The 13,961-nt window shown below is 31.6% G+C and overlaps 1 protein-coding gene across 12 annotated transcripts in view; it reads left to right on the top strand.

The window, feature by feature from the left end:
* Positions 1-3,230: 3,230 nt before the first annotated feature.
* The window catches only part of LOC134696131 (cyclin-dependent kinase-like 5), a 43,380-nt gene continuing 32,649 nt past the window's right edge, over positions 3,231-13,961 (top strand). For 6 of the 12 annotated variants that reach the window (XR_010102901.1, XM_063557763.1, XM_063557761.1 and 3 more), the window contains exons 1-3: positions 3,231-3,337; positions 8,433-8,520; positions 10,462-10,496. Coding sequence is in view for 11 of the 12 variants with exons in the window: in XM_063557763.1 (XP_063413833.1) it covers positions 8,484-8,520; positions 10,462-10,496 (72 nt within the window). In the remaining variant the exon portion in view is untranslated. Of the gene's footprint in view, positions 3,565-8,432; positions 8,521-9,430; positions 9,541-9,572; positions 9,643-10,461; positions 10,497-13,961 lie in introns of those variants that run through there. The other 6 variants (XM_063557766.1, XM_063557751.1, XM_063557753.1 and 3 more) reach the window with 5 other exon arrangements.

Below are 13,961 nucleotides of genomic sequence, written 5' to 3'. Positions count from 1 at the left end.
TACATGATGTCCTCTTGTAGACCTATGTGTCTGAGGTTTAATAATAAAGTATTGTCTATATTGTATATTGTCCATGTTAAAACTACAATAAAGTGGCCTATAGCTTGCATCAATTAATTCTTAATTAGAATTATTTACGAATTTATGAGATAATGTATAAATAAAATTGAGAATGGAAATGGGGAATGTGTCAAAGAGACAACAACCCGACCATATAAAAAACAACAACAGCAGAAGGTCACCAACAGGTCTTCAATGTAGCGAGAAATTCCCGCACCCGGAGGCGTCCTTCAGCTGGCCCCTAAACATATATAAGTCTGAATTTATTTTAGGCCGAGATATCAGGGATTCCTTATATCGGTATAGGGATTTTATTATTATCAATCATTTTTTATACAATGCATTAAATATATACAAATTAAGTTTAAACATAATATGTAAAATTTTAAAAAGTTAAATCTGGGAAAGTAAGTAAGTTGGGAATATAATAGTCCTAGAGTAAGTATTGATCCTCTTGCTGCCGGAGGAACACATGTATCACACCAGTAGTGCCAGAGGGACACGTATGTCAATAATTTAATATATGCAAGCTTCTCATCACTGCTGTATTTCTCTCTTACAAGACTTAATATAAAGCATGTTAATATGTTTCTTCAATTGCTCCCAAAAACTCACCAATCGAAAATAAACTGACAACGCCATGGCTAAAAAAAAAGAAAAAGAAAAACCATAGTACACATGAAACAACATAGAAAACTAAAGAATAAGCAACACGAACCCCATAACCTATTTGTATTTTTAGCTCATTTTGTTCCTAAATATCTGATGCTCTTCTGACTAAAATTATCAATTTTAATTTCTAGATTTTTAAAGTCGTGAACTTTATATCATAAACTTGTCACCAGGTAAAATTTCGCAGACTTTTTTTTTTACTATTACAAATTATAACTTTTGAATATGATAAGAAATGCTTTCAGTACCTTCTTGCTATTTTTACAGTCTGATTGAGATTTTATTTCTCTATGTATGATGCTGTCATTAGAATGAGAAGTTACAGCGGTACGAGGGCCTGCACGCCCAAGTAAAGTACCCTTATGACTGTGACTGGCACCAGGGACAGATTATACATATAGACTGTCACTGACCGATGTAGAGTAAATAAAATTAATTAACACTCTGTATATTCTATGGTATCGTGTCCGTTCGCCCTGATTACATATTCGTCATAGGTCCGCTCTCTGCTTATCCTACTTTAATTTTTTTTTTGGTAAACATATTCAGATATCCTTATAGTAGGTGATAAAGGAAATATGTATTTTTAAAAATAAGACGTTTCGGCCTTGATTGATTCGATCTTGGTCGTTTTCGTCCATAAAAGTATGGTCGAAACGACTTTTCTTGAATGGCCATTATATTTCTCAAAACAGACAGGAAGACGTTTCGGTCTTGATTGAATCGATCGTGGTCGTTTCGGCCATAATTTTTTGATATCGTAAGAGATTCGTTGTATCAGGAACATATATATTAACTGTTCCTAGCTATAATTAACACCAAAATCAATATATAAATCTGAGAACTTTTCTGATGAAATACCCAATTTTTAAATATAATACAAATTGTATTATGTGTCTCTGTTTTCAAGAATTTGTTTTTCATGAAATTTTAAATCTTTTGCATAAATTGCACAGTGATAAACATGATACATGGTTATTTCAATTTTTTAAGGATTGCATAAGCTTTTTAACAAAAAAAATAACAGACAGTAACTGTACTTTTTGTCTTTATTATTAATCTATTTATAAAATTAAGTTTTACCATTTTAATTGTATTTGAAATATTCGTGGCGTAAACTTATATATTAAAGAACACAACCTTATGTATTCCTTTCATTCATTCATAAACTAATCATTATTGAAATTAAATAATGATTCACTTTCCGAAATTATAATTCTAAATATAATTTTCGTATTGTTGGAGAATAACTTAATTCGTGTAAGTTATTTGCATAACAATTCAAAACAAACCAGTTAATGCGATATATGTCAATAATTAAAGGATTTCAATTAGCAGCAATTTGTTATCCTAGCACTTACCGGATTGGTTATTTTTGTCTTTGAATTAAGAATAATGCAACACTAAAGAGGAATCAGTGGAAGGCAAATGTTACTTTCAATTGAATATCAATAAGCATGTGTCGTGTTTTTGTTAGTAAAAGTATTCACATTCTGCCGCAAAATAAAAAAAAACACGTCACATAAATGCTGGTACTAACTTCTTTCTGTTTTATTGCAACAACAAAAATATATAAAAAATGCATTTCTAACGTTGCATAAGTGGGTCCAGAGACCCAACTTATGAAATGTCTCTAATGGGGCGACTTGGAAGGCCTCCATTCATTACAGTTTAATTAATTTATTCATAAGTGGGGCTAGTTGGCAGCCATTAATTCTATTCATACCTATTTATGAGTTTGTTACGTTGGCAGACATAAACTCGACAGTATTTCTTCTTTTTGCATAAGTGTAGAGAGTTGGCATGACTCAATCTCAAGATTTCCCTATTTTTCATACGTGGGGCGATTTGACATAACTCAATTCATTAGGATTTTTTTTTCACAAGTGGGGCGAGTTGACATTCACGTCACCGACATACTGATACTAACTTCTAACTGCATTATGTAAACAAACAGAAAATAATTACGAAAGATGTTTATTTAAGGTTTCATAGGTATTGATTTTTTTGATTTTTTTTAATAAATAAGTGTCAGGAACATATCCAACGGGATATCATCTTTTTCCACAAGAGGGGCGAGTTGAATGACCTTATTTTAGCGGGATCTTAACACTTTTCATAAGTGGTGCAAGTTATCCAACCTATTTTAATTGTATTTTACCCTTTTGATAAGTGGGTCGAGTTGGTAAACAAGAGTGGGTCGATTTTTTAGGAAGTGGGGCGAGTTGGTGAAAAAATGGGGCGATTAGGTGAGGGCGATTTTCCTTTGGGGCGATTTGTTATGGGTTTAGTTTAAATATATTCTATTGTTCCAAAAAGAGACAAATGGATTAGACACAAGTTTTCCAACTTAGTAACGTCTTCTGTTATGGGTTCTTACAGATTGATGACTACAGAAATGAATTAAATCTGAAACAACTAGCAGAACCTGCAATAATAAAACGAATAAGAAATTCCCATCAATTATCAAATATGTAGCAATAGCCGTAGCTTATAATATTTGACCTTACCTGACATGAGGTCAAAGTTTAAACCACATTGCATTGTGGGTATGTTGGCAAGGAAAATATAAATGGCGGACAGGTGACAAGAAAGTTCGTAAAAAGTAAATTTATTGTTGTTTGCAAAAGTTGTACATTATTTAAAAGGATAAGTGTCTTCACCAGCTACTGTATCATCTAAAGGTTAATAGCTGATTGTTAAATTCATGTTATAGCTTGAATTTATATCTAACTAGATATTGCGAGTGTGAAAGTTTAAAAAAAAAAGTATTGATTCCGTGAAGCAATTCCAACATGTTTTGAAAAACGAAGAAAGCAAACCAAAATATTTGTAAGTAAACGCACACAGTGTTTGTTGTTATCCATCTGTGACAAAAAGAAAACCAATCTACAGATTTGTTTGGATTTAAATAGGGGGCTTGGTGTTCTAGATCTATTTACACAATAAATAAGTTGATTTTTGGCAAAATTATGTTCTCTCCTGTTCAGTTCATGTTTGCTCCCTGACACGATATAACCGTTTTCATATTGAATAAAGGTTTAATTGTAATTAAGTTTGTGTAATGTTTAATAACAAAAACAAGTTTGTCTTCATTGTTTTAAAATAAAGTTACCTCCTTAAAATGTAATAGGTTTCCTCGTATTTGTGAGATATTTTGACAAATTAAATCATGGATAATCATATACCGTATAGCGGGTTATTTTTCGCGGGGTGTAAATTTTCGCTTATTTTCGCAGATAGAACCAAATCTCCAAAATAAATTCCGCCAATTTAAAAGTGTACATGCAAAGGTAATGTTAAAAAGGTTGAATCCGCCAAAATAATAACCGCCAAAATTTTTCGTATACCTTATTTAATGAAAATCGCGAAATTTTACAACCGTGAAAATAATCCGCTATACGGTATTCGTGATGACCAATGGACAAGGGCAAGTTCATTCATCTAAGACTTGAACAGAAGATTGAAGGTACCAAAAGTATTTATGCTACAACGATCATTCAAATCATGGCAAACCATTATATATCAGATATAAAAGAGAACTAGAAATATTTAGGGTAACTTCACCAAAGCTATAGTTCATGTAGTTATAATAACAATGATTTTCCAACACATAACAATAATACCAAAATTTGGCAAAGGTGTTAATATAGGGAATGTAGGGTGAGGGTGGCAGGAGGGGTCCCAATGATATCCAAAATCCTTGACTTGAAAACATGAAATCCTGAGGTCCTAATAAAAATAAATTTAAATTCTGACATCCCAAAATTAGAAAAAGAATTCCTGGATTCCAAAAGGGTAACTACTGAGCTTAAAAACACCTGATTCCAGAGTCCCAATAAAGGTCCTATCTCCCGTCAATATAGGAGCTATTGGGCCAGAAGTTTTGTGCTATTTTAAAGTCATCAGTCTTGATTTTAACATTGTTCAGATTTCTGACTTGAAGACTTATTATGCAACTTATAATTTTGAGTTTTTATGATTTGCAGATTATGCACCATTTTTATAGTACTCTTTAAGATTGATAAAGAGTGATTGAACAGCTTGACAGTTACAATGTACATGTTCATGTGCATGTACTTAATTTTAAATATATAAATAGTGACACTTGCTTAAACATAAAGTACATGTAACTCTGTAAATCAAGATCTATAATGTATAACCAGATTACCAAATATGAATTAATGTGGTAAGATTATATATCAAATTTAAGCAGTTACATGATATGTAATTACAGGTAGGAAAGTATTTTGTCAGTTTTTGTATGCAACTGAAAGTGCTTTGTTATATACTCTCCAATGTAGGAAGCTAATAAAAAAAAATAAAAGCTGGCTGTGTATTGACATCAAAGTGGATACTTATTTAGAATACTTCATGAATTGTATCTTTTTCTTTCCTTAAGGCAATTTTGAGGACATGAAAAGTTCATTGAGCTGTGTAATAAGGTGTCTGTTTAATTATTTAATATAACACCTCTGATAATATATAATTGACCTTAAATTAGTATCTTGAAGTTGTTGAAATAAAGAAATGAAATTTACTTATTACATTTTATCCACATGTCTAACAATTATTCTATAAATTATGTGTCAAAGATGTATGATAAAGGACTAATAAAAATGCTAGAAAGGTCAATTTTACTTGAAAAATCAAGTGTCATAATCATCTTATGAATTAAAATCAATAAGGTAAATCAATTTTAAAAGTTACTATTAATAGTGACATGCTTAAAACAATAAACAAATATGCATTACACTAAACCTGATACATTTAATATACTTCAATTTTTTGTGAATTTTTTATTTGCTATCTTTTCGTTGTATACATTTTTTTTTCAGAAACAAATGTATTTTAAGAATTAAAAAAAAAATCTGTTGTCAATGAACGAAAAAATTAAGAGTTATTCTTTTGTGTAGCATAATAAAACATGAGTCTAGTTAGGAATGACTGGACCTCACCAAGTTTTACTGAATATATGTGCCTATCTCAGATAAACTTTCTTTATAACCTTTGTTTGTTTTGTACCAGTTCTAGTTCTATTATTAGTTAGAACTGGACTTGTGTCATTTCACTCTGAACTAATTTTAAACAAGGTTTACAACTTGAAGAATAGAGGTTAAAAGGTTAAGTTTACTCCCAGTAAACAGAACCTATTGTATACATTATCAATACTTACCAGATGTTTGTATCACAGATTTATATAATAGATTATTAAACTTAACAGTCTCAAGTTTATTTTAAAACTTTTGATAGTCTACATGTTCATTTTACCAAAAACAATAGTTATAAGATTTGTATATATGTATTGTACATGTAAGCTTAAGATGGACTATTTTCATTTGAAAGTATTTAATAATAAAACCTGTAACCTTTTTAATAACACAGTGATTTTGGTAAATTATGTCATTAGGAATGTCAGATTATGTCAATATATGTAGTCTGTCCTATAATGATAATGTACTGGGGATTCATTATTATTCACTGGAAACCAATTATCAGGGGTGGATACAGATGAACCACAAATTCAAATGTTTAAAAATTAACATATTTTCTTAATCTTTGTATACATGTACAGCAATGTACAGAGATTGACAAAACTATGTAATCATATATCCGCAAATAAGAAAGTTTTTGGCATCCATGAAAATTGATTTCCACGAAAAATAAATGCATCCACAGTATATATATATTTCGATTTATACTCTAAAAATTAAATGTCTCTTCTCTTACTCTTGATTGATGATTCCTCTACGCCACCTCGGCATAAATTGGCTATATAATATTGAGTCCTCTACATAGATATAAACAGGTATAAAATCTATACATTGTACATTACAATCTTTATTAACCATTATATCATAAAGGAACTCAATATTAATTTTTCCTTTTATTTTTTTAATGTTTTATACATGATTTATAATGTTTTGGTTTTCTGGGAGAACTTGTTATATTAGTTGAGTATGAATTCAGGAATCTATTGAAATATGTTGATTAAAAGTGTTAGGGTAAGGGTGTTATAGTAGTCTCAGTTAAAGCTGACTATACAGTATATATAGCTAGAGTTTATGAATTTTTGTCTATTTGATTTTAACCATGCCAACTCCAAGTAAAACTTATTTAAATATTATTATTTATTTACAATTATTGAATATTTTATGGTTGCATTTGCGGGAACAATTCAATGGTTGATAATAGAAAATTATTAATTAACTGAGGTAATCAATGAATTGGCTATTTATCGGTGCAAACCAGGAGACTCTGTTTCTTACAGATAATACCCTGACAACTATTTAGATTGGTTGTTCATAAAAACTTATTAAATTATTAATGATCTCAGTCTTTTGATACTTCGACACAGTGCATGTAAATTAACAATTGATTCTAACTGGGATTAATTCTGAAGTAGAAAGGTCTTTCAACTCTAAAAAGACATTCAAGTTTTTCAATTGAAGCGTTTCTTTCCCTGAATAGAATATTTGATTGAACACTCAGTTGTAGTTCTTTATGTTAGACGTGCTGGAGATTCTACATTAATACTTTAACTTTATGCTAGACGTGCTGGAGATTCTACTTTAACTTTAACTTTAATTGAAGAAAGATGTATTTACAGTCATACATATAACTTTTATTATAAAGGTTTGATTACATATAACTTTAATTATAAAGGTTAAATTGGGGTCAGGGTTCAATATTTAGTGGCTCTTTCGGACATTTGTATTGACCTCACTCATTTTAATTGGTAATATGCTCATTGAGGTGAATGTCTTTAACAAGTATTTTTTTTTTACCCTTTGGACAAACTCCTCAGGACTTTAGCGTATTATCTTTTTAAGCCCCTTGTACCTTTAGATTATGTAGTAAGCCTATCACAGTATCAGTTCTGTGGATCAGTTCATTAGAGCCCTCAACAATATTTTTGGCCCCATAGGGAAGACCTGTAACTAAATTTATGTGTATCTTTTTCATTTTCTGAACAACTAACTGACTTTTAAAACAAACTGTCCTTACCTTCAGATTTCAAGGTTATTATTTGACTGTAATATATACCTACAACTTACAAGGAGTTATTTCCCTTTAGAACAATGGGTCATCTTTTGAAGGAATAGTCTGGATGATTCATAGTTCTTTATTTACCCAAACTCAAATGCAAACTACAGTTTGATAAAGCAGTTAATTCATTATATAGTGACCTTGTGATGTAACCAATACATGCAATAGGGGGTTTTCTGCACTATTTTCCATCTTCAATATTCTTTGAGGTCTGAGACAGAAACAATCCAATATTTATAGGTTGGAATCTAATGTGAAACTATTACCAGAAAACATCTTTATGGCACAATTTAACTTTTGAAACAAATAACTTGAAGTTCTGTTAGTTTAATTATCACTCCAATAAAGGGAAAATTATATGAGATAAAGTTAAATGATATTCTGTTCTGATTCTGAATCTGTTAACAAAAGTGTATTGCCAGTCAAAAGAGAAAAAACAATTTTAAGCTTGTTTTGAATTGTTGATGTGGAAAATGGTAGTGGTTATAAACAGTTACATATAACATAGATTGCCTTTTGACAATATAAAAAAACACATTTAATATGCACTAGGAACAAACTGGAACCATTTTTGGCTAAACAACTATTTATTAGACCTGTATCTTTTATAACAGGTTTTATAATTTGCCTTTTTTTTATACTTTTTTCAGAATGCTGGAATGTTACCCTTGGTGTGGCTAGACTATAATACATGATATGTGATGAACAAGTACGAAATATTAGGAGTCGTAGGCGAAGGTATGTATAGTTAGATTCAAAGATTACGGGGTGAAGACAATCTAGACTATAATACATGATATGTGATGAACAAGTACGAAATATTAGGAGTCGTAGGCGAAGGTATGTATAGTTAGATTCAAAGATTACGGGGTGAAGACAATCTAGACTATAATACATGATATGTGATGAACAAGTACGAAATATTAGGAGTCGTAGGCGAAGGTATGTATAGTTAGATTCAAAGATTACGGGGTGAAGACAATCTAGACTATAATACATGATATGTGATGAACAAGTACGAAATATTAGGAGTCGTAGGCGAAGGTATGTATAGTTAGATTCAAAGATTTAGAGATGAAGACAATCTAGACTATAATACATGATATGTGATGAACAAGTACGAAATATTAGGAGTCGTAGGCGAAGGTATGTATAGTTAGATTCAAAGATTTAGAGATGAAGACAATCTAGACTATAATACATGATATGTGATGAACAAGTACGAAATATTAGGAGTCGTAGGCGAAGGTATGTATAGTTAGATTCAAAGATTACGGGGTGAAGACAATCTAGACTATAATACATGATATGTGATGAACAAGTACGAAATATTAGGAGTCGTAGGCGAAGGTATGTATAGTTAGATTCAAAGATTACGGGGTGAAGACAATCTAGACTATAATACATGATATGTGATGAACAAGTACGAAATATTAGGAGTCGTAGGCGAAGGTATGTATAGTTAGATTCAAAGATTTAGAGATGAAGACAATCTAGACTATAATACATGATATGTGATGAACAAGTACCAAATATTAGGAGTCGTAGGCGAAGGTATGTATAGTTAGATTCAAAGATTTAGAGATGAAGACAATCTAGACTATAATACATGATATGTGATGAACAAGTACGAAATATTAGGAGTCGTAGGCGAAGGTATGTATAGTTAGATTCAAAGATTTAGAGATGAAGACAATCTAGACTATAATACATGATATGTGATGAACAAGTACGAAATATTAGGAGTCGTAGGCGAAGGTATGTATAGTTAGATTCAAAGATTTAGAGATGAAGACAATCTAGAGTATAATACATGATATGTGATGAACAAGTACGAAATATTAGGAGTCGTAGGCGAAGGTATGTATAGTTAGATTCAAAGATTTAGAGATGAAGACAATCTAGACTATAATACATGATATGTGATGAACAAGTACGAAATATCAGGAGTCGTAGGCAAAGGTATGTATAGTTAGATTCAAAGATTTAGAGATGAAGACAATCTTAACCTCATAGCTAGTGATCATGATAATTTTTTTGTGATTAGGTCAGGTTTTCAGATACAATGAATATCATGACTATATTTGATGAATAGAATGAATGTTATGTGTAAACGTCCATCTGACAGAGTTGAAAGGTCCTTGACCTTATTTACACAGTTGAAGTTCATTGGTCAATGTAACATTTTTGCAATTAGATCTGTTTGTAGGATGTTATAATTAATAGGTCAACTATATTTGTTTAATTGTATGAATTTAATGTGTACATGTTCATCTGACAGAGTTGATAGAGCCTTGACCTTATTTTCACAGTTCATTGGTCAATGTAACTTTTTTGCAATTAGATCTGTTTCTCAAATACTATAAACAAAATGAGACAACTCTCCACAAGATACCAAAATGAGACAACTCTCCAAAAGATACCAAAATGACACAGAAATTAACAACTATAACCCTTATCCTAGAACCTTGACCTTATTTCATGGATAACTTATAATGTAAAGTTATTCCTGTTGTGAGACTTTGATCTGAAAAAAGTCATCATAAACTAAATCATTATCAGAAAGTAACCCATGCTAGACATTTCAGCATGTGCACTCTTGCTTACATATTAATATGGAAGTTGTATTTTTATGGTTTTGTCTAAAATGGTAATATATTGGTTAACTTATTGTTGTAGGAGCCTACGGAGTGGTACTGAAATGTCGTCACAAGGTAAGATTGTATTTATATCTATATGTCTTGATTTATGTCTTGATTTATATACACTTAACTCCTTCACATGTTATTAAAGGAAGTGCGTGTAACATGTTTTGTAAGAATATGTAATAAAAATGTTATAATATATATCATAAACAAATACATAATGCTTTCAAAACAACTAGGGTTTATTGTTATTTTATAAAGGTCCCATTAATAGACTTGTGTCAAAATAATTTAGATTTATTATATAAAATTCCAAAGGCATTTATCAAGCAGAAATATTTTTTCTACACCCAATGATGAGATCTAGAGTGATCAGTAGAATTCTACATGATTTTCCTCATACATGTCATACCAACATTTAGTTTTCCTTATTGTAACTTTCCTTGATCATTTGATGAGGATGTTATGTAAGTAAGCTTGATACAGGATGGTGATGATAATGGTATGTGGCTTCATGGGTATAATATTGCTCAGCCCCATGGGGATATCTATACTGGTATGTAGGTCTTCATGAGTATTGCTAGGCCCATGGGGATATCTATACTGGTATGTAGGGCTTCATCAGTATAATATTGCTCAGCCCCATGGGGATATCTATACTGGTATGTAGGGCTTCATCAGTATAATATTGCTCAGCCCCATGGGGATATCTATACTGGTATGTAGGGCTTCATGAGTATAATATTGCTCAGCCCCATGGGGATATCTATACTGGTATGTAGGGCTTCATAAGTATAATATTGCTCAGCCCCATGGGGATATATATACTGGTATGTAGGGCTTCATCAGTATAATATTGCTCAGCCCCATGGGGATATCTATTCTGGTATGTAGGGCTTCATGAGTATAATATTGCTCAGCCCCATGGGGATATCTATACTGGTATGTAGGGCTTCATGAGTATAATATTGCTCAGCCCCATGGGGATATCTATACTGGTATGTAGGGCTTCATGAGTATAATATAGCTCAGCCCCATTGGGATATCTATACTGGTATGTAGGGCTTCATGAGTATAATATTGCTCAGCCCCATGGGGATATCTATACTGGTATGTAGGGCTTCATGAGTATAATATTGCTCAGCCCAATGGGGATATCTATACTGGTATGTAGGGCTTCATGAGTATAATATTGCTCAGCCCCATGGGGATATCGGTACATCATCAAGACCTGTAAATTAACATTATATGCCAGGGGGCATAATTTGTGGCCAATGAACACATTTCCCATTTTTAAAAAGCAAACTTTTAAGATGTTTTTTTCTTCCTTTCTTAAGATAAAACAAACATGATGTATCAGTAAAATCTCCTTGTTATTTTTCATAGATTATGGTATGGAAATTGTTCTTGGAAATAAAAGTTCCAGAAAGAACACCTAAGTGTATGGTGAAAACTCCACAATTCACTTGATCGTAAAACGGAAGTAACAGTTGAAATTGTTTGGGTTGAAATGTAAACGTAATTGGTATTTTAATAATGCATTCATATGGATGTAATACCACTCCATATATATACATTGTAAAACTAATGACAGGTTTTTAAATTCCTTTTTTGTAAAATCCCTGATTTTTGTGATAACATTTGTTTGTACTTGCTTCTATTCACTAAACGTAGAGGTAAATTGATTAGAAATGTAATTCTGTGTGAACACATGATCCCACTAAGCATGTTATATATTGATCATTTAAACAAGTGTCATATTACTTATCTTCAATGAAAACAGTTGGACTGTGTAAATCTGTAGTATCATAATTGTATGTTAGAAACACAGGACATTTTCTATACTAAAGGAACTTTTAGTCCCCAGTTTAGTTTAATACACCTGGTCCTCTGTCCCCTAAGGACCTTTTGGACCCTTGTAAATGTTTGATAGAAACGTCATGGTATTTTTTTCATTTTGTACCCTGTCTCCTTAGGACCTCTTGGACCCTTGTAAATGTTTGATAGAAACACATGGGTATACATCTTAAACCCTGTCTCATTAGGATCCCTTGGACCCTTGTAAAGTGAAAGGTTGATAGAAACATTAGGGTATACATCTTTGACCCTGTCTCATTAGGACCTCTTGAACTCTTGTAAAGTAAACGTTTGATAGAAACATTAGGGTATACATCTTTGACCCTGTCTCATTAGGACCCCTTGTACCCTTGTAAAGTGAAAGGTTGATAGAAACACTAGGGTATACATCTTGGACCCTGTCTCATTAGGACCTCTTGAACTCTTGTAAAGTAAACGTTTGATAGAAACATTAGGGTTTAACATCTTGGACCCTGTCGTATTAGGACCTTGTGGACCCTTGTGAGTGCAAGCTTGATAGAACCATAATTTTATACATCTTGGACCCTAGAACTATAGATTATTTTTGATAATTGCATCAAGATAGATTTTCTCGCTTGAGAAGGTACAGCGAAAGTGAGAAAAGCAATCACGTTGAGATGGCCAATGATAATCTGTTTATCGCTATTTTACCTATGACGACATTGTTAATTTCATTCACAAGGGGCACTTTTCCCCTAAGTTTCTAGTGGTAATCTTTCACTTTACTCTACTTTGCTGAGAAAGGAAATTATCAGTCAGTAAGATCAAAGGAAAATTTCGTAAATAGCGACAATAATAAATGTTTATTTCAAACATTAAGGTATACATTTTGTAAATAGTTTCGGCCAAATATTAGAAATGACAGTAAAGAAAAGAATTGATATATTTACAAGTACCAACTTGATGTGAAAATGATCACAAGTCTCAATGGGTGTTTCCCTATTTATTGTCATTTATGATGATATCTATAACTCAGATCGTCTTTACTATACCGATTATTTATTGTTCAGGAATAAATAAATAAGTTTTTATTGAATGGGAGGCCCATGGGAGGAAGATACATAATTAGATTTACATCAATTTTTGATGAAATGAAACAAAAGAGAAAGAAAACTTGACAACTCTTTAAAAGTAAATTGAAGTTAGTATTTCATGCAATAGTTTAAATCTTTCTGTTTAAAGTGATATACGACAGGTTATCAGATAGTTCTTTGCAGGAGACGAAAGTTTAAAACCATTGAACAATATTTATTAGAAGTGATTGTAAACTACAGATCATTTCTAATCTTCATGGTCAATCAAATATTCTTTTAATCTGAATATGCTATGGTAAAGATTTCACTTAGGTAAAGGAGAAGTAATGGATATAAGATATTTACTTATTGACAGACTTACTTTCATGTGAGCTTGTACAGTAGGTAAATTTCCAAAAGGATTTTTCCTTTTAAGAATGATTTATGTGGGCTACTTCTTTTTTGCCAAGAATAATGAAAATCAGAACAGTACAATTGAATAACTTTCTTAGGAGGATGAGTCTTTGAGAGTCTATATATATATATATACCCTTATATTGGTTCACCAAATGTCAGCTGATGATTGGTCCAAATTGTTTTGAATCTTTTGATGCAGGAATGCAATTTATTTGGGAGACTTGTA

This window comes from Mytilus trossulus, chromosome 14 (genome assembly GCF_036588685.1).
Source record: "Mytilus trossulus isolate FHL-02 chromosome 14, PNRI_Mtr1.1.1.hap1, whole genome shotgun sequence".
Lineage (NCBI taxonomy): Eukaryota > Metazoa > Mollusca > Bivalvia > Mytilida > Mytilidae > Mytilus > Mytilus trossulus.
Note: the sequence above shows the minus strand (reverse complement) of the source record. Positions and strands in the feature narration are given on the sequence as shown.